The following is a 23703-nucleotide window of genomic DNA, read 5'->3' as shown; positions in this document are numbered from 1 at the left end:
TGGACGTGACGGAGCATGCACACACAAGGGCAGATTCCACCTGGAAGTTTGAGGGGCAGGAAGCACCAAGATACAGGCTTGCCTCTGACTACGGAGTGAGTGCCACATGGATTGGTTTTTCTTCTTAGCTCAGAACCTGCTCTGATCTTAGAGGCAGGGGTGACGAGAGCTATGGGGCGCCAAGGGACAGGAAGGGTTTCGCACAGCCCTGGGGCAGCAGGGGGCCTTCGGGATGGTGGGAGGCTGTTTTCTGGCAGAGGCAGCCTGAACAGGCCTGGCTGGCCAAGCGGAGAAAGGCCGGGGGGACTGCAGTCCACAGACAGGTTAATGGCTCCTGCCTGGGACACAATTGAATTTGCCCTCCTGAGCCTCCTGGCTTTGGGGAAGGGCCTCTCCTCCTGGGAGCCCAGTTGGACTCCCAGAGCCACAGGGCCTATGTTGGCAGGGCCTGATTGGATCAGGAGAAATAAAGGATGTGGGACTCACAGACAGTCCAGCGCCCAGAGGGGCCATTGGCTCAGCCCCATCTTCAAAACGCAGTTGCAAGTGTCTGTAATATACATCGCCATCTCCTCCCACCTTCCCATGTCTCTGAAAGGTAGCTGCGAATGACTCAGAATCAGAAAACTTGGAACCGGTCTGTTTTTCTCTGCATCTGTGCGGGTGTCCAGCCCATGCCAGGACCAGGCTGGGGGAGAAGAAACATGAAAAAGACTCCATCTTTTCTTTCTTCTCAGTACCTTGCATCTTGTATCAAACCCAACTCCTAGACATATCTGTGTCTCCTCATTGTGGGAAGCTAGTGAAAGAGTTAGGGCAGGAGCCCCCAACCTGTGGGCTGCAGACAGGTACCTCCTGTCAGGTCGGTGGTGGTGTTGGATTAGAAATAAAGTACAAGAAATGTAGTGTGTTTGAATCATCCCAAAGTCATCCCCTGCACCCTGGTCCAGAGAATAACTATCTTCCGTGAAAGCAGTCCCTGGTGCCAAAAAGGTTGGGGACGGATGAATTAGGGGACAAATTGCAAGCCAGAAGAGACACCATGGGCTCCAAACCAGACAGGCTGCCTCTTGCCTTTAGGCCTTTGACCATGGCGGTTCCTTCCACCTAACACAAAGGCTAGGGGCAGCTTCTAATCGCCCTTAGAGGCAGCCTTTCCACTGTGACCCCTCCACTCCCTGGCAGCACAACTGGATCCCACCCTCACCCATGTCTCTAAGAGCATTTTCAATGCTCCATCATGGCACTGATGCTGCCCTCTGTAACTCAATCCACAAATAATTGTTGAGTGCCTCCCAGGTGCCTGGCACTGTCCTGGGGGTTGGGACATGACAGGGAACAGGCAGATGAGAGGACAGACAATAAACATGTAAACAAATAATTAAGTAAGAGGGCTAAGAGGGAAATAGTGCGATGTACTTCTGCAATCAAGAGGGACTGGGGTGGGCGGGGGCGTCTGCTTTAGACAAAGAGGTGATGCTGGAGCTGTGGCTTGAGTGCTGAGAGGGAGGTGGTCCCACAAAGGCCAGGGGCAGGGTGGTTCATGCAGGAATAGTCAGCGCTAAAACGCCAAGGCAAACATATTGTATCATTCCATTTGTATGGAACTTCCGGTATAGGCAAATCAGAGATGGAAAGCAGATTAATGGTTGCCAGAGGCCGGGGCGGAGGGAGCGGGGAGGCACGATGGGAATGACTGCTAATGGTTATGGGGTTTTTTTCTGGGATGATGAAAAGAATGAGCTTGCTGGGACTTCCTTGGTGGTCCAGTGGCTAAGACTCTAAGCTCTCAGTGTAAGGGACCCAGGTTTGATCCCTGGTCAGGGAACTAGAGTCCACATGCCACAGCTAAAGAGCCTGCATGCCACAATGAAGATCAAAGGTCCCACGTGCCACAAATAAGACCCAGCACAGCCAAATAAATAAATACATTAAAAAAAGAAGAAGAAGAATGAGCTTGCTGTATTCTAGGTACCGGAAGGCCAGTGCGGGAAAAATGGTAGAGGATGGGGCTGGAGATGTGACGAAAGCTGGTCATGAGGAAGTGCTGGGTTGGTAAGAAGCTTGCATTTTATTCTGGTACAGTGGGGGAGCCACTGGGAAGTCTTCAAGCAGGAAAGGAACAAGATAGCACTTACCATTTTTAAAGATGCTGGTGGCTGTGTGTGGGCCGTGGGTGGTGATGGGACCTAAATAAAAGCAGGGAGATTGGGTGGAGAGGCTGCTGCTAGGGTCCGGGGGAGAGACGATGGTGGCCTGGGACAGAGTGCAGGCGGTGAGGATGGAGTGATGAGAACCGACTTGGGATTTATTTTGAAGGTAGAACTAGTGGGACTTGATGGATTAAAGGGAAAGAGACTGAGGGCTAGGGAAGAATGGAGAATGCTATTTACATTTTCAGCTTGAGCAACTAAAAGGATGGGGTTGGCGTTTACTGAGATGAGGAAGCCTGTGCAGGGAACACCTTTGGGGCACTCAGAGTTTGAGCAGCTTATTAGATATCCATGCGCAATGTCAGGGGAGCCATTGGGTGGGCAGGTCTGGAGTTCAGGACTGAGACACATGTCTGATCTTCATCCCCATGGAGACAGTATTTAAAACCTGAGCCTGGGTGAGCTCCCCTGGGGATAGGTGTGGGTATGGAAGAGAGAAGATCCCAGGGCTGTGCCTAGGGAGTTAGGCTATGTAGAAATCAAGCCAAAGAAGAGCCCCCAGCACAGCAGACCAAGAAAAGCAGCCAGCAAGGCAGGAGGAAAAAAATGGCAGTTCCACCTCTGCAGTGGAGAAAGTGTTTCCAGAAGGAAGGGCCCACACTGTTCAGTGAGTGCTGCTGAGAGGATGAGGAGAAGGGGAAAAGGAGTCACCTTAGGATTTAGCAGTGTAACTAGAGATTGGGCTCCCTGTGAGTCCGACTTCCCTGATAACTCGGTTGGTAAAGAATCTGCCCGCAATGCGGGAGACCCCAGTTCGATTCCTGGATCAGGAAGATCCCCTGGAGTAAGGGATAGGCTACCCATTCCATTATTCTTGGGCTTCCCTTGTGGCTCAGCTGGTAAAGAATCCGCCCGCAATGCGGGAGACCTGGGTTCGACCCCTGAGTTGGGAAGATCCCCTGGAGAAGGGAAAGGCTACCCACTCCAGTATTCTCGCCTGGAGAATTCCATGGACTGAAAGAGTCGGACATGACTGAGCCACTTCCACTTTTCCCTGTGAGTCTGAGCACCCAGCACCTGTGTGCTGTGCTGAGCTTGGTTGCTCAGCTGTGTCACCCAGCACATAGTAGATGCTTATTTAAAGGCTGGAGGACCCGAAATGAGCACGTTCTGGACTATGCAGCATAGACTGCCCAGAGCATCAGAGTTCGAGCTAGAAATCAGGTATCTATCAAGGGGAAGTGGCTGAGGAGCATGGGCCGCCAGGGAACCCATTGTCACAGGAGGCTGAGGGAGGCTGGGAGGCTGGCGGAGGCCGGGGAGCCCAAGGAGCACAGGATGCTGGCTTGCCCATCCACACACTTTGTGAGGGCCTTCCCTCCACGTCTCCCCTTTTCCTTCAGGAGGTGATTCATATTTCAATATATTCCAGCTGAAAAAGGATCCGATTTTGAGCAGGTGGTAAGTCAGTACACGGAAATTTGATATATTTTGACTAATGCAGTTTGAAATTTGAAAACTGCAGACGATTTTATTCAGGATCCATTTTTATACCAACTCATTATTGGGGGGAAAAGGCAAGATTTCAGGTTTCTGGGGGAGGATGTGTGAACCCAGGCCTGTCACCACTAAGCTTCTCTAAGCAGGCTTGACCTGGCCGGCCGGCTTGCTGCCTGCCTCGGCTGCCTCGTGTTCCTGCTGGAAATGCTTTCTTTAGCTACCCCTTTCAAGCATCCCCCTGGGGTTACTAGCCCAATTTAATCTGACCTTCGGCCCCGCCTCTGTCGCACCAGCTCCGGCAAATCCCCAGGGTTGGCACTTAAGACAAGTTTTGTGATAACAGTCAATGGTATTACACTGAATTTCCACTTCTTTCCCCATCTGCCTCCTCCATTTCCCCAGCCTTGCAAGTGAGAAGCACGAGGAGAGGAAAGAAATAATGACGATGGGGCGGGTTGCGGGGGGTGGTGAAGCTGTCGGCAAGGGAGCAGAGACAGTGTCTGTGGGATGTGGGTGAGGGTCCCTGTGGGGCCAGGGGTCTCGAAGAAGAAAGAGAACTGTCTTCCCATCAATCAATGCCAGATCCATCTTTGTCTGGATCTTGGTTCCACCATCTCAGGTGAATCACTGCACTTTGTTGAGCCTTATTTTTCTCAGCTGTAAAATAAGGATATGAATCAGTTCAGTTCAGTCGCTCAGTCGTGTCCGACTCTTTGCGACCCTATGAATCGCAGCATGCCAGGCCTCCCTGTCCATCACCAACTCCCGGAGTTCACTCAGACTCACGTCCATCGAGTCAGTGATGCCATCCAGCCATCTCATCCTCTGTCGTCCCCTTCTCCTCCTGCCCCCAATCCCTCCCACCATCAGAGTCTTTTCCAATGAGTCAACTCTTCACATGAGGTGGCCAAAGTACTGGAGCTTCAGCTTTAGCATCATTCCTTCCAAAGAAATCCCAGGGCTGATCTCCTTCAGAATGGACTGGTTGGATCTCCTTGCAGTCCAAGGGACTCTCAAGAGTCTTCTCCAACACCACAGTTCAAAAGCATCAATTCTTCTGCCCTCAGCCTTCTTCACAGTCCAACTCTCACATCCATACATGACCACAGGAAAAATCATAGCCTTGACTAGACGGTCCTTAGTCTGCAAAGTAATGTCTCTGGTTTTGAATATGCTATCTAGGTTGGTCATAACTTTTCTTCCAAGGAGTAAACGTCTTTTAATTTCATGGCTGCAGTCACCATCTGCAGTGATTTTGGAGCCCCCCAAAATAAAGTCTGACACTGTTTCCACTGTTTCCCCATCTATTTCCCATGAAGTGATAGGACCGGATGCCATGATCTTCGTTTTCTGAACGTTGAGCTTTAAGCCAACTTTTTCACTCTCCTCTTTCACTTTCATCAAGAGGCTTTTTAGTTCCTCTTCACTTTCTGCCATAAGGGTGGTGTCATCTGCATATCTGAGGTTATTGTTATTTCTCCCGGCAATCTTGATTCCAGCTTGTGTTTCTTCCAGTCCAGAGTTTCTTATGATGTACTCTGCATATAAGTTAAATAAGCAGGGTGACAATATAGTCTCGACGTATTCCTTTTCCTATTTGGAACCAGTCTGTTGTTCCATGTCCAGTTCTAACTGTTGCTTCCTGACCTGCATACAGATTTCTCAAGAGGCAGGTTAGGTGGTCTGGTATTCCCATCTCTTTCAAAATTTTCCACAGTTTATTGTGATCCACACAGTCAAAGGCTTTGGCATAGTCAATAAAGCAGAAATAGATGTTTTTCTGGAACTCTTGCTTTTTCGATGATCCAGCGGATGTTGGCAATTTGATCTCTGGTTCCTCTGCCTTTTCTAAAACCAGCTTGAACATCAGGGAGTTCATGGTTCACGTATTGTTGAAGCCTGGCTTGGAGAATTTTTACTAGCATGTGAGATGAGTGCAATTGTGCGGTAGTTTGAGCATTCTTTTGCATTGCCTTTCTTTGGAATTGGAATGAAAACTGACCTTTTCCAGTCCTGTGGCCACTGCTGAGTTTTCCAGATTTGCTGGCATATTGAGTGCAGCACTTTCACAGCATCATCTTTCAGGATTTGAAAGAGCTCAACTGGAATTCCATCACCTCCACTAGCTTTGTTCGTAGTGACGCTTTCTACGGCCCACTTGACTTTACATTCCAGGATGTCTGGCCCTAGATTAGTGATCACATCATCATGATTATCTGGGATATGAATACCTTCCTAATAATTTTTGGGGGAAGGACTTCCCTGGTGGTCCAGTAGTTAAGAATCTGCCTTGCAATGCAGGCTACACAGGTTCAATCCCTGGTAGGGGAACTAAGATCCCACATGCCAAGAGGAATCTAAGCCCACATGCAACAACTAGAGAGCTAGTGCACTGCTATGAAAGATCCAGCAGGGCTCAACGAAGATCCTGTGTGCTGCAACTAAGACCGGATGCGGCCACATAAACACATGTAAATAAAGAAAGAATCTCTGGGGGGGTATCTAATGAGTGGGCTTCCCTGATGAAGCAGTAGTAAAGAATCTTCCTGCCAGTGCAGGAGACGCATGAGTTGAGGGTTCGATCCCTGGGTCAGGAAGATCCCCTGGAGGAGGAAATGTCAACCCACTCCAGTGTTCTTGCTGGAAAATCCCATGGACAGAGGAGCCTGGCGGGCTACAATCCAGGGGGTCGCAAGGTGTCAGACATGACTAAGCGACTGAACACACATACATACACCTCTAAAGAGTATATGTGGATGCTCCCAGGATGGTACATCTGTCACACAGGAGGGATTCAACATGTGTTCATCTTTGCTTCCCCACCCCAGAGGTCTCCTCTTTGTAGGAGGCACACAGCTTTTGTCTCCTGAGTAGCTCACAGCCTAGATGGGAAGGCAGACAAAGGAAAAGTTCAAGTCTCTGAAAACCCCGTGGTTGGTGACTTCCTGGGCACGGAACGTAAGGCTCTATGGACTAACCTTTCTGGGTGACCTCTCATCGTGTGTCGGAAGGACTGATAATGAATCTCTGATTTAGGGAAAGAGTGGAAAAAAAAAAGAAAAAATTTGGATAAAGCGTTATGCATAAGGATGTTCATTTCAATATTATTTAGTTTTAGCTTAACTGACTCTTAAAAGAATCAATAGGTACATTCACACAGTAATAAATCGAAAACTCCTGACAGGTATAGAAGTGAATTTCCCTCCACACCAGTCCCTAAGCTTCCAGGAGAGTCTCCCAGGAGGCAACTGATATTACCAGTTTTGCCATGATAATTTATAGCAGCGAAAAACAGAAAACAATCTAAATGTCTCAGAAAGATAAACTATGGTCTGTCCATACAGTAGGAGCCTCTGTAGTCTCAAAAACCTTACCTGATCTTCTGTCACTTGCCTGTGTGTTGCCTCTGACCCTCAGCATCTGCTGCTCCGTCTACCTGGAATGCCCACTCACCCCAGTGGAGTCCTGCTCAACCTTCAGACCCCCAGCCCTCCCACCCCCACAGACAAGGGGAGCCCCACAGTTCTCCTGGCTACCTGGATCTCTCTCTTTATACTCCTCCTTCAGTTCAGTCGCTCAGTCATGTCCGACTCTTTGGAACCCCATGGACTGCAGCACCCCAGGCCTCCCTGTCCATCTCCAACTTCCGGAGTTTACTCAAACTCATGTCCATTGAGTCAGTGATGCCATCCAAGCACAGGGTGTGATTAGATATGGATATGGCCCTTCAATGAGTGTCTGTTTTCCCATCAGACTGTATTCTCCTGGAGGGTGGGGTCAGTCTGTCTGCTGGGCTCCCCAAGGCTGCCTTAGAGCAGAGACTCACAGATGGAGGCACCTGGAGAGGAGCTGAACGAATGAATAAGTTAGGCAGAAAAACGCAGGCTACAGAGCTGCATATATAGCATGATCCCAGTTTTATTGCTTTAAATAAAATTTTTATTTAAATTTTATATATCCCTACATAAATGAAGGAAGTCTCGTAAGAAGGTACAGGAAGGCCCCGTGGATGATTGTCAAGGATGATAGGATGGTGGTGATTTTTCTCCCTTTTTAGTTCTATACATTTCACATTTTCCACAATTGGCAAGTATTATTTTAAAGCTAAAACAAGTGAGGAAGAGTGACTTTAAAGGAAAACCTTGTGGAGGGAAATAGGTAGGGCTTGGGGACACCGGGAAGCCCCCTGCCACCTGGACTAAAGCTCTCTGGATAAGGGTCAGAGGCTGTCCTGTGCTGCTGGCTGGCCAGACGAGGGTCCCTGAAGAAAGTACGGGGCTCCACCAGCAGGGAGGAGACAGCAGTTCAAGACCTGGGACCTAAGATTCTCAGCTAAACTCGGCAGGCTATTTTTTTTCTGTATGATTTATTTATTTTATTGAAGAGTAAATGTAAGCAAATATAAGGCATAAAGAATAAGAAAGTTAACATCCCTGAGCCCACTGCTCAGTTTAACACACAGAACACCACACATCCATTGGAAGCATTCCCTACCAAGTGTCTTCAGGAGCCAATCAAGAGAGATTCTGCAAAAGGGTCAAAAGAGAAAGGTCTGTGAGGTGAGGCCTGAAATGCCTGGTAAATTACCCTCTTCCGCACGAGGTCTCTCTTGCTGCTAAAACTTACTGTAAAATATATATTGTATATATTTGGACTTCCCAGGTGGCTCAAGTGGTATAAATAATCCGCCTGCCATTGCAGGAGATGCAGGTTCGATCCCTGAGTGGGGAAAATTCCCCTGGAGGAGGAAATGGCAACCCAGTCCGGTATTCTTGCTGGGATAATCCCATGGACGTAGGAACCTGGCGGGCTACAGTCAATAGAGTCACAAAGAGTCAGATACGAAGTAACTGAGCACGCACGCATGTGTTTACTCAGAACAAGCCATCTCAGCCAACTCTACCACCTGGTTTCCTTGCTTTGGGCTAGAATTACATCAGCGAAATCATTCATTCATGCACTCACCAGACATGCTTGGATAAGCTCCACATACCCGGCACTAGTTGGGGGTGTTTCCCCCCAACCGCAAGGAAACTTAGGGCACTGCTCCCACAAAAAGAGCAGAAATTGGGGGAGCAGGGCCAGACCATGGAGGGCTTGGGAGTCATGCTCCGCAGGAGGGACCTCACATCTGTGAGGATTCTTATTTGCAAGCAACAGACACCTGCCTTGACTAATTTAAATAAAAGGCAATTCTTTTGGAAGTATACTGAGTCCTTCACAGAGTCTCCCAGAGGGCTGGGGACTCCACAGGTAGGAACAACAGCCCAAGTGAAGGCAAAGACACCTCCAGTGAGCACCTAAGGTTCTCACCACAGCCTCTGCCCCCATTGGCTCTGCCGCTGCTGCCATCCTGGCAAGCGTGGGTCCCGCTCGGCCCCCTCTGTATCCACCTCATTAACTCCCAGCTCAGAAGTCTGGGGTAGTTGTGTGGAGGGGCAGAGCCCCGACCCAGGGTCGTGGCGGAGCTGCAAGGGAGGCTGGGAAAGTGAGAGCTGGACCTTTTCAGCTTCCACGGGGAAGGAAAGGCTCATCTACCTCAACTGGAAGATCTGCCAAGTACAGGAAGAGGGTTTAGCTACTGGGTGGCTGGCAAGAGCGACAGATGTCCGCAACATACTCTCCTGAAGGCGTCTGGGGAAGACTTTCGGTTCATGGAAGCCTGGAACGGGATCTTTTATCCCCAGAGCCGGCTTGGCACGGTGCCTGGTCAGAGGAAAGTAGGGGAGTAAATATTTGCTGAGCTAATGCACTGTCAGGGCCTCCAGGTGGCGCTAGTCGTAAAGAACCCACCTGCCAATCCAGGAGACAAGAGACGCAGGTTCCATCCTTGGGTCTGGAGTAGAAAGTGGCAACCCACTCCAGTATGCGTGCCTGGAAAACTGCATGGACAGAGGAGCCTTGTGGGCTACAGTACATGGGGCTGCAAAGAATCAGGCACGACTGAGCACACACACAGTGCAATGTCAGCAGGGGTGTGACCTGAGCAGGTTTCATGGGAGGGGCCAGACAGCCCCACCTGTCCAGTGAAAGGTAAGGAGAGCTTGGGCAGAGCCTGGGGCAGTGGCCGTGGAAGCCTGGGTTTACAGGCACGTTGTCTCCTTGTCCCCACAGACCTCGTGTGTGACCAGGGTGGCTTGATTTCTCACCACACAGAGGGCCTGTTTCATTCCGTTTTCTTCCTCCTCAAACTCCCTCCCGCTTCCCTCTCTCTGCTCTCAGCTGATGACCCCACTTACTTCCAGGAGAAAATAGGAGCCCTCAGAAGCTAACACATCCTCCTCTCTTCAGGAGGAACACCTGAGCCACTTTGGACCTCTGGATCTTGGTCTCTTTGGTCCTCTCACTCCTAAGGCATCAGTTTCTCTCTCCCTTTCCTCCTGGATCACCCCCAGGAACATGCAAACCGACTCTAGTGTCTTTCCTTCCATCTTAGGAAACAAACAACACCCCTTCAGGTCCTACCCAGACTCTGCTCCCTTTGCAGCCAAGCTTCCCTAGTGAGTGGCCTCTGGGTGCTCCCAGCTGCTGATCCCGGAGTCCCTTGGGAGCCTTTGTCCCTCTCCTACCGATGACAGGCTGGGCCCTCTGAAGGACCTTGCCCAGTGAAGCGTGAACCGGAGTGACATGCACCCCTGGAAACGAAAGCCTCAAGTGCCAGTCCTCTGTCCCCTCTGCCAGGAGACCAGCAGTGTCCTGGGTGGAGGGTGAGCTCTCCCCTGCATCCCTGAGCAGAGCGGCAGCTGCCCTGCCTGAGCGAGAAGCCAGTCTTTGTTGTTGTGGCCGTGGAGATTCTGGGTCCCTTGTCACATCAGTGTGCCCCAGCCTGTGTTGTCTGATACAGTGCTGTCTCCCCTCCTCAGCTCCCATTCACTCTTCATCCCACTCCCACATGCCTTCTGCCCCCTCCTTTCTACCAGCAGTGAACGTTCCAGCATCACCTTCCTACCAGCAGTGAACGTTCCAGCATCACCTTCCTACCAGCAGTGAACTTTCCAGCATCACCTTTCTACCATCAGTGAACATTCCAGCATCACCTTCCTACCAGCAGTGAACTTTCCAGCATCACCTTTCTACCATCAGTGAACGTTCCAGCATCACCTTTCTACCAGCAGCGAACTTCCAGCATCACCCATTACCTCCACGTTGTCAAATACACTCTCCAGTCCTCACAGAAACTCTCAGCCACTCTCATCACGACTGATTCCTCCTTCCTTCTCGAAACACTCTTGGCTTTGGTCATGCCACACTTTCCGGGCTTTCCTCTGACCTCCTCGCCCATTCCTTCTCCTTTACACACCTTCTGCTGTGTTGCCAGAGTCCTCAATCCTTTATCTTCTTGCACTCTCTCTCTCTCTCTCTTTTTTTTTTTGGTTGTGCCATGCATCATGTGGAACTTCCCTGACCAGGGATTGAACCCACACCCTTTGCATTGGAAGTGCAGCGTCTTAACCACTGGACCGCCAGGGAAGTCTTGACTCTAACTTCTCTCTTGACTCTCAGAGGTGACCTCATCCATTCCCATGGATGGAACTACCATCTCTATGCCGATGCCTCCCAGGTGTGCTTCTCGCCTCTGGGCTTCAGCTTTGGACAACCAGCTTCCAGCTAATCATCTCTATAAGATCTATGACTTTGTTCACCCTAAGCAGAGCTCCTCGCGGCCCCGAAGCCTGTTTTCCTAGGCTCCTCCCGTCTTGCTGTGCTTTTACCCTCTGCAGCCTCCTGTCTCCCTCACAACGGTCCATCCGTATGTCCTGTCAGTTCTGCGACCCGGATGTTTCTCAACCTGTCCACTGCTGTCTGTCTCCATGGCCTCTACCCCTTCTGAATCCTCCATGTCTCTCGTGGATGACAGCCGTAGGCCTCCCTGCCTCCCTTCTTGCTCCCACAAATCCATGCTCCCCCCAAATCTGATCAGGTTGCTAGTACTTCAGTTTCCTGCCAGAAACAGAATCAGATCCAAACTCTGTTTATTTATGGCTGTGCGGGGTCTTCATTGCTGTGTGCCGGCTTCCTCTAGCTGCGACAAGCTGGGCCTGCTCTTCAGTGTGGGGCACCGGCCTCTCACTGCAGTGGCTTCTCTTGTTTCGGAACGTGGCCGTAGGCACACAGGCTTCAGTAGTTGCCGCACATGGGCTCCGTAGTTGTGGAGCGCAGGCTGTAGGTTATGCAGGCTTCACAGCAGCTCCCACGCCCTACAGCACAGGCTCAAAAGCTGTGGCACATGGACTCAGTTGCTTCGCAGCCTGTGGGATCTTCCCCCACCAGGGATTGAACCCATGTCCCTTGCACTGGCAGGTGGATTCTTATCCACAGTGCCACCAGGGAAGTCCCAGAACTAAACTCTTGACTGAGCCTTTTAAAGCCTTTTTTGACCCCATCACGTGTCCCTCTCATCCACACCAAGTTCAGTTCTGCCCCAGGACCTATGCACCTGTAGTTCCCACTGCCTGGAAAGCTGTTCTTCAGCTCCTTCTTAACATTAGGTGTCACCCACTGCTCAGAGAGGCCATTCATTCATTCAGCTGTCTTAAACCACCTTCCTGTGCCCCCAGTGCCCAGCAATCTGTGTCAGTTTGGGCATCTCTGGTTGTTTACATCATCTCCCCCTAGACTGTAAGCTTCATGAGGGAAGGAGCCACGTCTCTTACTGTTGTAACACCAAGCGCGGAGCTGTTCCTCACATGAATGAAAGAACTGGAAGCTAGATTCAGAATGGGGTGATCGATAAACAGGACGTGAGTTCTGAAGGCTTTTCATAAACAGCAAGGAAGGAGTGGCTGCTCCAGGGACTCAGAATGAGGGGCCCGGGTGGAGAGCTCTGCTCCTGATTCTCAAAGGCTGGGTTCCATCTTCTGTTTTCCTTCAGGGATTGGTAGAGCACTCCCCCAACTCCCCTCTCTCACATTCCCTCAGGAGCCCCCTAGGAAGGCATCTGAATGGACACTTGCCCCTCAGGACTGTCCCACCCTCGCAGAGGTTCCCAGCCCCAGTAATCACACCACGTGGGTGTCAGGGGGCCTGTCCGGTTCCAGGTGGGCCTACAGTTTTCTGGGGTTTGTGGGGACAGACAGTTGGTTCCAGATGGAGCAGAGAGGGCCCAGAACGTTCTCCGAAGCCCCTGGGAGGGCTGGCTTTCAGAGGCCTTTGTCCCCAGCCTTGGAGTCCTGGTGGCCACAGCCCAGGTTCTGGGGCCCCACAGACTGAGAAGCAAATTTGAGTAGCAGAAACAGTGGAGACAGTGTCAGACTTTATTTTTTTGGGCTCCAAAATCACTGCAGATGGTGAGTGCAGCCATGAAATTAAAAGATGCTTACTCCTTGGAAGGAAAGCTATGATCAACCTAGATAGCATATTCAAAAACAGAGACATTACTTTGCCAACAAAGGTCCGTCTAGTCAAGGCTATGGTTTTTCCAGTAGTCATATATGGATGTGAGAGATGGACTGTGAAGAAGGCTGAGCACCAGAGAAGATGCTTTTGAACTGTGGTGTTGGAGAAAACTCTTGAGAGTCTCTTGGACTGCAAGGAGATCCAACCAGTCCATTCTAAAGGAGATCAGCCCTGGGATTTCTTTGGAAGGAATGATGCTAAAGCTGAAACTCCAGTACTTTGGCCACCTCATGCGAAGAGTTGACTCATTGGAAAAGACTCTGATGCTGGGAGGGATTGGGGACAGGAGGAGAAGGAGACGACAGAGGATGAGATGGCTGGATGGCATCACTGACTCGATGGACATGAGTCTGAGTGAACTCTGGGAATTGGTGATGGACAGGGAGGCCTGGCGTGCTGCAATTCATGGGGTCGCAAAGAGTCGGACACGACTGAGCGACTGAACTGAACTGAACTGAACTGAGCACATATTATAAGCCCCAGGGCAGCTTTGCAAAGTGAAGATAGAGCTCATATGACCAGGGCTTTGTGCAGAGAGCTGGCAGTGTGTGGGGGGATGGACTGGGAGAGAGAGCCAAGTACAAAGGTCAAGACCTGGTCCCCCCACCTGCTATGCCCTGGGGCAGCCAAGACCTGGCAGGAACTTGCGGTTAAGCCCTGACTTAGAATCTAATCCATCAGGTCCCTCTGCCAGGCCTCTGGGGTCTGGGAGCGCCAGGGTGGGTGGGGTGAAAGCCAGGGTCCACAGGGTGGGGGGTAGGGAGGCAGTGGCTTCCTCTGATGGCAGCCCTCAGCCTTGGGGATGCCCCGCCCTGCAGCCAGTCCGGGTACCAGTTCAGAGTACAGCCTCAATGAGTGCTGCCAACACCCAAGAATGCATGTGCTCTAAGTCCCCATTCTCGGACTGAGAAACTGAGGCTGTGGAGGTTTAGTGACCTGTCTGAGCTTGTCCAGCTGAAACATGCTGCCTTTGGGACTGGTCCCAGGCCCAGGCAGTTCATGGACACAGAGCTGCCTGTGCCGGCCTGCAGTGTACTCCCCCCACCTCTCCATCCCACGCAGGGACCCCCGCAGCGAGGAAGTGATAGACACGGTTAGGCAGAGGAGAGAGGAGGCTGAGTTTGCTCCAACAAGGCCTCCTGAGAGCTTGGCGGCCCAATTAGCACGGCGTTCCTGGCCAGGCCCGCTCGGGGGACTAGCTGCAGCAGATGAAAGCTGAAAGGTTATTCCAATAAGGTGCCGCCCACTTCCCAGCTGAGAGTGATCCTGGTGTGCTGGAGGGGCTTGGGGCGGGTACATAATTCAGCGTGTCAGGAGGAGAGCGGGAGCTATAGGCAAAGCCAGAGTGGGCGCTGAGATAACACGGGAATGTCATGGGCGGGTGTGCCTCTCCTCGGAAGAGGCCTGCCCCCTCCCTGGGGTGGAGTTCAGGAACACTCAGGATGAAAGCGCTGGGTGCCCAGCCCCCTCGATGGTCTCCAGAGAAAGGTTGCTGAAATATGCACATGCGGGCACGCAGGTATGTGCACATGGCCATGTCCACACACATAGATAAACATACGTGTAGATGTGCAGAGACACACGAACACACACACACACAGGCTCTGTCTACGCCCCAAGCTGCAGCCACAGGGCCTGAGGTGTGGGTCTGGAGAACAAGTGTGCCTCATGCCTGCCTGTTTACTCGCTCCTCATCCTGTGGCCAGAAGTTTTTTTTGGGGGGGCCACGGCACTCCTGGCCCCCAGATAGGTTGATTGACATTTGTTTGGGACTTTCAGGTATTAGCACTAAAAGTCCTGCATGCTGGGAAACTCCTGAGTCCCGACAAACCTGTGCTGGTCACGCTGCCCCAGGCCCCAGGCAGGCCCGGCGCGTCCCCTCCCTCCCCAGTCCTCCTGGGTCACCTCTGTGCTGGGCCCTTGAAAGAGAGCCACACCGGAGTCTCTGCTCACCCCGCAGGCCTGTGTACTAATCAAGACCATTGTGTTTATTGAGCACCTACTAGGGCTTCCCCTGTGGCTCAGAAGGTAAAGCGTCTGCCTGCACTGCGGGAGACCTGGGTTCAATCCCTGGGTCGGGAAGATCCCCTGGAGAAGGAAATGGCAACCCGCTCCAGTATTCTTGCCTGGAGAATCCCATGGACAGAGGAGCCTGATGGGCTACAGTCCATAGGGTCGCGAAGAGTCAGACATCACTGAGGACTTCACTATGAGCCAGGCTCTGGGCCTAGGGTTTTCTTCCTGAGTACCTACTGTGTGTCAGGCACTGTTCTAGGCCCTGAGGGCACAGCAGGGAACACTAGACAAGATCAATCCTCATGGAACTGCCCTTCCAGTGAGGGAAGACAGAAAATAACATCAATTAAAAAGTGACGGTTCATGTCAATGTATGGCAAAACCATTACAGTATTGTAAATTAAAATAAAGGAGAAAAAAGTGACGGGAATTTATTAGGAAAGAAGGAATGTTATGGGGAAAAGTAAAACAGGGAAGGGGTCATTTAAAATAGGCTATGGTGGGGGGGGCGGAATTCCCAGGCAGTCTAGTGGTTAGGACTCTGTGCTCCCACTGGCGAGGGCCTGGGTTTCATCCCTGTTGGGGAACTAAGATCCCACAAGCTGATGGTGTGGCCAAAAAACATAAATGGATTGAAAGTGTTAGTCACTCAGCTGTGTCCAACTCTTTGCCACCCCATGGACTGTAGCCCACCAGACTCCTCTGTCCATGGGATTCTCCAGGCAAGAATACTGGAGTGGGTTGCCAGGCCCTTCTCCAAGGAATCTTCCCATCCCAGGTCTCCTGCATTTCAGGCAGATTCTTTACTGTCTGAGCGACCAGGGAAGCCCCTAAATAAATAAACAAATATTTTCAAAGGCTGCTGGGGAAGGCCTCCCTGAGCAGGTGACAAGGGGGGGGCTTGAACGGAGAGGTGAGGGCAGGAGCCCTGCAGGTGTCCTGGGGCGAGCTTCCAGCAGAGGGGACAGCGCATGCAGAAGGCTGGAGGCAGGATGCGCCGGGCATGGAAAGGACAAGAGGAGGGATACCCAGCTCCGCCCCGGCTTGCTTCTTTGTCTCCAGAAGTGACCTGGGCTTGGGTGTGGCACAGAGGGGCAGTGCCGCGTGGCTGGAGGCGCCAGTCACTCTGTGAACACTGCCGGCTTGGCATGAGGCCGTTATTGGTGGCAGAGGCATCCCGTTAGCATCGATTGGCTTGGAGAGGAGCGCCAGGCCAGGCTGGGGCAGCAAGGGGGACCAGGAGCCGAGCCCCATGCAGGGGGAGCAGGTTGCAGAGGCAGGAGGTCTGACCACACGGCTGACTGGGCTCTAAGCCTCCAGAGCCCCGTGGAGCTGCCTGGTGGCTCCGGGGGCTATCAGCCCACCGGGCTGGCACCCTACGTGGGTGTGGGGAGGGGCAGGCACCAGACTCAGGCCAGAGTGAGGCCCGAGACCTTGGGGCCGGGGAGGGCGGACCAGTCCTCAGACAAGGATGCCCCCACTGTCCTGCTTGCCAGCTGTGTGGCCTTGGCCGGCCCCTCCCCTCTGTGCCTCCCACCTGTGGGGTAGCAGGAGGATGCCATGTAAGGAACCTGCCACTCAGTTCTGGTACAGGCTTGGGTCCCGTTTGGTTAGCTCCCTTCCTGTTTCTGGGGCAGGGAACCTGCAGGTCCCAGTGGGGAGCTCTCTGGCCTCCCCAGCCCTGGAAAGCCCTCACCCAGCTTAAGCCGTAGTTACAGCCTCATAAGGAGTTTAAGCTGCTGCTGCTGCTAAGTCACTTCAGTCGTGTCCGACTCTGTGCGACCCCATAGACGGCAGCCCACCAGGCTCCCCTGTCCCTGGGATTCTCCAGGCAAGAACACTGGAGTGGGTTGCCGTTTCCTTCCCCAGTGCATGAAAGTGAAAAGTGAAAGTGAAGTCGCTCAGTCGTGTCCAACTCCTAGCGACCCCATGGACTGCAGCCCACCAGGCTCCTCCATCCATGGGATTTTCCAGGCAAGAGTACTGGAGTGGGGTGCCATCGCCTTCTCTGGCGAGTTCAAGCTGCTTAGAGGCTAAGAGAAGGGCGGAGGTAAGACAGGACTTGCTGCCTACTTCCCCACCTCAGTACCTTGGCACGTGCTGCCCTCTGCCTGGAATGCCCTTTCCACCCAGAGCACGAGGTCCAGCCCCTATGGAACTTTTCATAGGCACAGCTTGTGAATGGGCTGCTGAGTCTGGGTGAGGGGCCTGTCCAAGCCCAGGCTACTCACCCAGGCTACTCATAGGTCCCTGCTCAGCAGGTGAGGGATTTGGGGATTTGAGGCAAAGAGGACATGAAGACTGGCTTCTCAGGTGGCACAGTGGTAAAGAACCCACCTGCCAATGCAGGAGATGCAAGAGATGTGGGTTCGATCCCTGGGTCAGGAAGATCCCCTGGAGGAGGCAATGGCAACCTACTCTGATATTCTTGCCTGGAAAATTCTATGGACAAAGGAGCCTGGTGGGCTACAGTCCATGGGGCCGCAAAAAGACACAACTGACCGTGCACTCACACACACACACACACACACACACACACACACACACACACACACATAGGACATGAAGATAGTGATGGCTCTCCTTTTCTGCACATCCTTTGTGCTGGCAAGGAAGCAAGAAGACTTCATGGAGGAAGTGGCACAAGGCAGCAAGTGCCTTTGCCATGCACACACCAAAGCGCCTACTCTGGGCCTGGCGCCTGCTGGACAGTCTGGCATTGAGACCCCTCATCTGCTTGTGTGTGTGTGTGTTCAGTCACTCAGTCGTGTCTGACTCTTTGTGACCCCATGGACTGTAGCCCACCAGGCTCCTCTGTCCATGGGATTCTCCAGGCAAGAATACTGGAGTGGGTTGCCATTTCCTTTTCCAGGGGCATCTTCCCAACCCAGGAATAGAACCCGCCTGCCAAGTTCTTCCCAGGCCCCTCCCTACCCGGGCACTCTGCATACTCCAGGACTTTGGTGGCAAGTGTTGAATGGAAGAAGGAATGAATAAGGCTGCAGATCTGTGTGTGGGAGGCCAGGAGGTCTGGGAGCAGCCAAGTAGACAATCAGGTGGATGCCCCTGGAGTAGGCGGGCAGCAGGGGGAGGAAGGGGGATCAGAGGAAGAGACAGTGGAGGATGAGAGCCAGAGGAAGTCCAGAGTTTGAGTCCGCACCTTACTTTCTCCAGCCCCCTCAGGTAGAGTGACCTCCTTGCTCCCCAGGAGGGGGCAAGGAAACTGATGGGAGGAACCATAAGGCTCCTCCACGGAGACTTGTATCCATGCTAATTTGCAATCTTAAAACGCACAGCAAAGGCACCAGTGTCATTGTTAGTACATTAATCAGTAATCAGTGGGTCGAGGCTCCCATGGGCCATACAGAGCGGGCACGGGAGCACAGGAGGAGCTGTGGCGAAGCAGTGCCAGCCTCCCTGGGAAGAAATAGGCGGGGTGATGATCCATGACCAGGGCACACACTGGCTTGGGCAGAGGAGGCGGGGTAGTCTGGGAGAGTTGGTCCAGGGCCTTGGAGATGGAACCAGCTTCCAGGTTGGAGAAGCAGACTCAGTTGAGACCCACTGCAGTGCCCAGTGGGAGAGGGCAGCGGCCACTGGCCCGGGTCCCCTGGCACCTGGATGGTACCAGAGGATGGAGAGCAGCTCTAAGCATCGCCTGGGGTCCCTGCCTCCTCCTGGGCCCCTCTCAGGGGAACAGCCCCTCTCAGGCTCCGGCCCTGAGTGCCACCTTTATACCCCTTCCCCCACCCACGATATCTGACCCCTCCCACCTGCCAAAATGTGTTCATATGCCAGCCGCTAAGGCCACACCTAGATTTTTGGACTTTTGGCTCTTTTACCCAAACCAGGGTCTTTGCCCAGCTTCCCCTGTACCCCAGCACCCCCGGGGCACCTGCCTGAGGGAGGGGTGTGGCTTTTATGGAGCACCCTCAGCTTCTCTGAGGACGACTTCAGAAAACCCCCACCCAGGGCCTTTCAGAGACAGAGCCACCGTAGCAGGCAGAAGGGCTATCTGACCCACCCCAGGTCTGGGGGCAGGAAAGCTCCTCCCCCCCCCACCCCACCCCCCCCCCACCACACAGGATAGCTCTGAGGCTCCGAGGAATGTGAGCAGAGCACTCTGTAAACTCTATAAGCTGCACAAATGTCGGTGGTATTAACACTGAGCCTGCCAGGGTTCAGCCTGCTCCCACTGCGGGCCGCGTTCCCTGCCTGACTTAAAGGAAGTGCCTTGTCTTTGCAAGACTCCAGGGGGTGGGGGTGGGGGTCTTTTGTGGCCCTGTCCCCTTCAGCACAGTGAGTGCCTTGAATGTCCCTGAGCTAGGAAGGGGACTCTGGGCTCCCTCAGGGTGGCAGGGTGGAGGCGCCTCCCCAGGGCCATCTGGGCCGGGCGGAGGAGCAGAGATGAGCAAGGGGAGATGGGGTGGCAGGCTGTGTGGAAGGTGGACCCGGAATTTGCTGGGCCCTCCTCCCAGCCCTGGTGTTGGAGGCTCAAGGCAATGGGCAGGCTCCCTGAGAGTCAGCCGGGGTTTGGGGGCCAGGCTCCTAGGGGGTCCTTCCCAAGGCAGAGTCTCCTCCTGAAGGGCTGGGGGCCCCTGGCCAGACCTAGGTGGGCAGGAATGGGTGAGGACAGACTTCATTCAGGGAGTGCTGGCCTAGCGATCCTCTCCTACTCTTGTTACACATGGGGAAACTGAGGCTGAAAAGGGCCCCCTGCCTGGGGCTGGGGCTGGAGACTATTCAATGGTGGCGATGACTGAAGCGGGGCAGGGGCCGCAGAGAGCGTGGCCCAGCCCAGAATGGGAACTCACAGCTGCTCTGCCGCCATCGCCACAACCGCCGAGGTCATAATTGCTCTGAAATCGCAACCCAACACAATTATGCAGAAACCGAATTATGTGCGATGATTTTTATGTGTTGGAAATGTTGTTGAAGCCGGGTGATTACAGGGGGACAGGAAGCAGCTGCCACTCTCTGGGAGCCCATAACTCCCAACAGCTGGGAGCTGTCACTTATTTACGATGCCGTTTCTGGGAGGAAAGAGAGGATGGCAGGGGTGGTGAGGTCCGCTGGAGCCCAGGCAGGCAGCTCTGGGGCAGTGGCCGGCCTGAGACTGGGAGTAGGGGCCAGCCCGAGAGTGGCCGGGAGGGCTAGTTCTCTCATTCAATATGCTCTGGGTACAGCTGGCAGCCGGAAGAACCAGCCGAGCTGCCCTAGGCACCCAGCTCTCCCCAGAGGCCTGTGATCAGCCAAGCTGGAAGGGAAGGATCAGGAAGCCAACCCCGGCAGGGATGAGATGACGGCCTGGCCCTGCAGGGCGGGGGTCTACAGGCCTGGAGCCGGTCCCCACAACACTGGCGTGCCTGCCAGGCTGCCCGGGGCAGCTGCGACCCTGGAAAAAGGGAGGTAATGACGATCATCCATAATGAGGCTGCTGCGATAATGAGTGCGTGGCTGTTATCCGACCACAGGCTGGACACATCCGAAAATAAATTATTTTAAGGATCCATTAACGAATGCCTAATTAATGCCCAATTAGAGAGAAGCTACAGAGGAAGTGCTCTGGACAATCGAGAGGCAAGGCCTGATTTGCAGTGGTAGCCTGGGATCTCCAGAGAGAGGGAGAGAGGAGGGGAGAGGGGAGGGACCAGACGGTGGACCGCAGTGGGGGGCAGTCTCTCTCTGGCTACTCCTAGGACCCCAGAACCATCAGTCCTGGTGCCTCCCGCAGTCCTCCTCTCTCTCTGTCCCTCTCTCTCTCACACACACACATACACACACGTGTCCTTTGCAGAGAACAACTATTATTACTTAGGAATGAGGAAACTTAAGTCATGGGGGAATGATGCATGCTTGAGGACGTGGAAGGCACTGTAAATGAGAATCTTTCAAGATAAACTTTGGTGACATGCCTGCTCGCTTTGTTTGTTATTGGGAATAACTGAAATAAGAAGACGCTTCAGGAGCCCATGTGAGATATTTACTTTGTTAGAACAGGAGCCTGCCCCACTATCTGCTCATGCAGATAAAGGCAAGTAAGTGGCAGAGCTGGGACCCCAGGGGGACAGGACCCCCGAGGCTGGCTGCTGGGTCCATGGGCGGTGACCCCAATCCTAGCCAGGATGACAGGGCCTAAGTGGGCGGGGCTCAGAAGCTGTGGGCGGGGCTAGGGGGTTGAGGGGTGGGGCTAAAGAAGTCTGCCAGATGTAGGGGGACCGCAGCCTCTACACCAACCCACCTCACAACCCAGGCTGGAATAGAAACCCCCAGAAGAGGTGGGGCCATCAGGAGTCAGGGGGCCAAGACCCCAGCCCCCAGATCGCTGAGTGCGGCTAAAACGAGGACAGAGCCCCGGCGACCAAGGAGGCTCACATACCCGCGGAGCTCGGCTTCTCCGAGTGTCTCGGAGTGTCTCACCTCCCGGGCAGCAGCCCCCCCCACCCCCACCCCGTGACCTGGCTGTGCTCTCTTTCTCCCCTCCAGGGTGCTGTGTGGAACTGCTGCTGCTGCTGCTGGCCGGGGAGTTGCCCCTGGGCGGCGGCTGCCCGCGGGACTGCGTGTGCTACCCCGCGCCCATGACAGTCAGCTGCCAGGCGCACAACTTCGCCGCCATCCCCGAGGGCATCCCGGAGGACAGTGAGCGCATCTTCCTGCAGAACAACCGCATCACCCTCCTGCGGCAGGGCCACTTCAGCCCCGCCATGGTCACCCTGTGGATCTACTCCAACAACATCACCTTCATCGACCCCAACACCTTCCAGGGCTTCGTGCACCTGGAGGAGCTAGACCTCGGCGACAACCGGCAGCTGCGGACGCTGGCCCCCGAGACCTTCCAGGGCCTCGTGAAGCTCCACGCCCTCTACCTCTACAAGTGCGGGCTCAGCGCCCTGCCGGCCGGCGTCTTTGGCGGCCTGCACAGCCTGCAGTACCTCTACCTGCAGGACAACCACATCGAGTACCTCCAGGATGACATCTTTGTGGACCTGGTCAACCTCAGCCACCTGTTTCTCCACGGCAACAAGCTGTGGAGCCTGGGCCAGGACACCTTCCGGGGCCTGGTGAATCTGGACCGGCTGCTGCTGCATGAGAACCAGCTGCAGTGGGTCCATCACAAGGCTTTCCACGACCTCCGCAGGCTGACCACCCTTTTCCTCTTCAACAACAGTCTCTCTGAGCTGCCAGGTGACTGCCTGGCACCCCTGGGGGCCCTGGAGTTCCTCCGCCTCAATGGGAACGCCTGGGACTGTGGCTGCCGGGCGCGCTCCCTGTGGGAATGGCTGCAGAGGTTCCGGGGCTCCAGCTCGGCCGTCCCCTGCGTGTCCCCCGAGCGTCTGCACGGCCAGGACCTGAAGCTGCTGAGGGCCGAGGACTTCCGGAACTGCACGGGGCCGGCGTCCCCGCACCAGATCAAGTCGCACACGCTCACCACCACCGACAGGGCCACCCGCAAAGAGCACCACCCGCCCCCCCACGGCCCTGCCAGGGACAAGGGCCACCCACACGGCCATCTGCCCGGCTCTCGGTCAGGCTCCAAGAAGCCGGGCAAGAACTGCACCAGCCATAGGAATCGCAACCAGGTCTCGAAGGCAGGCTCTGGGAAGCAGGCCCCCGAGCTGCAGGACTACGCCCCCGACTACCAGCACAAGTTCAGCTTTGACTTCATGCCCACATCACGGCCCAAGAGGAAGGGCAAGTGTGCCCGAAGGACCCCCATCCGTGCCCCCAGCGGGGTGCAGCAGGCCTCCTTGGGCATCTCCCTGAGGGCCTCGCTCCTGGCCTGGATACTGGGGCTGGTGGTCACTCTCCGCTGAGGACGCGGGGTGGCAGCCCCCAGCACTGCCACATGTCCACCAAGGAACAGGATTTCTTTTCTGTTTTTACAAGTGGAGGATCTGCTGGGTTTCAGGCAAAGGCTGGTAGAGGTTTCGGCTGCTGTCTGGGCCCTGGCCAGTGGATTATAAACCCAAAGTGTACAGCCCCAAGCAGAGGGAGGTTTAGTGCATCCCACCCAGCTGTTCCCAGCCAGCCCCCTCGCCGAGCAACCATGGACAGCATCCACCCAGCAAAGCAGTTAAAGCCGCAAGGTGAATCCTTCATTAACAACAATGGGACAGTGCACCACAGGAGCTGAGCTCTGTGGAATCCTGGTCATTTGGAGATGTCTGAAGGGGCCCCGCCACCCCTGGAGGAAGCAGGACTCAGCGAACAGACGAGAGGCTGGGTCCATCAGCTATGTGGGGGCACGTGAGCAGGTGGCATTTTGGCTCTTGCCTGAGGCCACTTAGTCACCCTGCCCTGAATCCAACCATGTGCCACCTTCAGTCCCTCCTTTGGGGGTAACGCCTCTCATTCCTGATGTCTCAGGCAACCCTGGCAGACCAGGCCCAGCTACTGGGCTCCAAGAACCAATTACCAAAGGCAAGATCATCAGAGGCTGAAATTTAGAACTTCATCATGTGCAATGGGGTTCTCACAGGAGGTGCAGTTTTATAACTATGTCCACTTATATATATATATATATACACACTCTCTACATATATATACACAAATGCACAGGTCCTTTCCCTCCTCCCTTACCTAACTGTATGTCTTATCATGTTTATAAACTATACGGAAAACTATATCTGCGGAACTA

General features: G+C 54.0%; 1 protein-coding gene across 1 annotated transcript in view; it reads left to right on the top strand.

Annotated features, from left to right (window-relative positions):
* The window catches only part of RTN4RL1 (reticulon 4 receptor like 1), a 56323-nt gene extending 33444 nt beyond the window's left edge, over nucleotides 1-22879 (top strand). Inside the window, exon 4 of the mRNA XM_068977432.1 lies at nucleotides 21552-22879. Coding sequence (XP_068833533.1) covers nucleotides 21552-22879 — 1328 coding nt within the window. The remainder of the gene's footprint in view (nucleotides 1-21551) is intronic.
* Nucleotides 22880-23703: the final 824 nt, after the last annotated feature.

Source organism: Capricornis sumatraensis, chromosome 8, assembly GCF_032405125.1.
Source record: "Capricornis sumatraensis isolate serow.1 chromosome 8, serow.2, whole genome shotgun sequence".
Lineage (NCBI taxonomy): Eukaryota > Metazoa > Chordata > Mammalia > Artiodactyla > Bovidae > Capricornis > Capricornis sumatraensis.
Note: the sequence above shows the minus strand (reverse complement) of the source record. Positions and strands in the feature narration are given on the sequence as shown.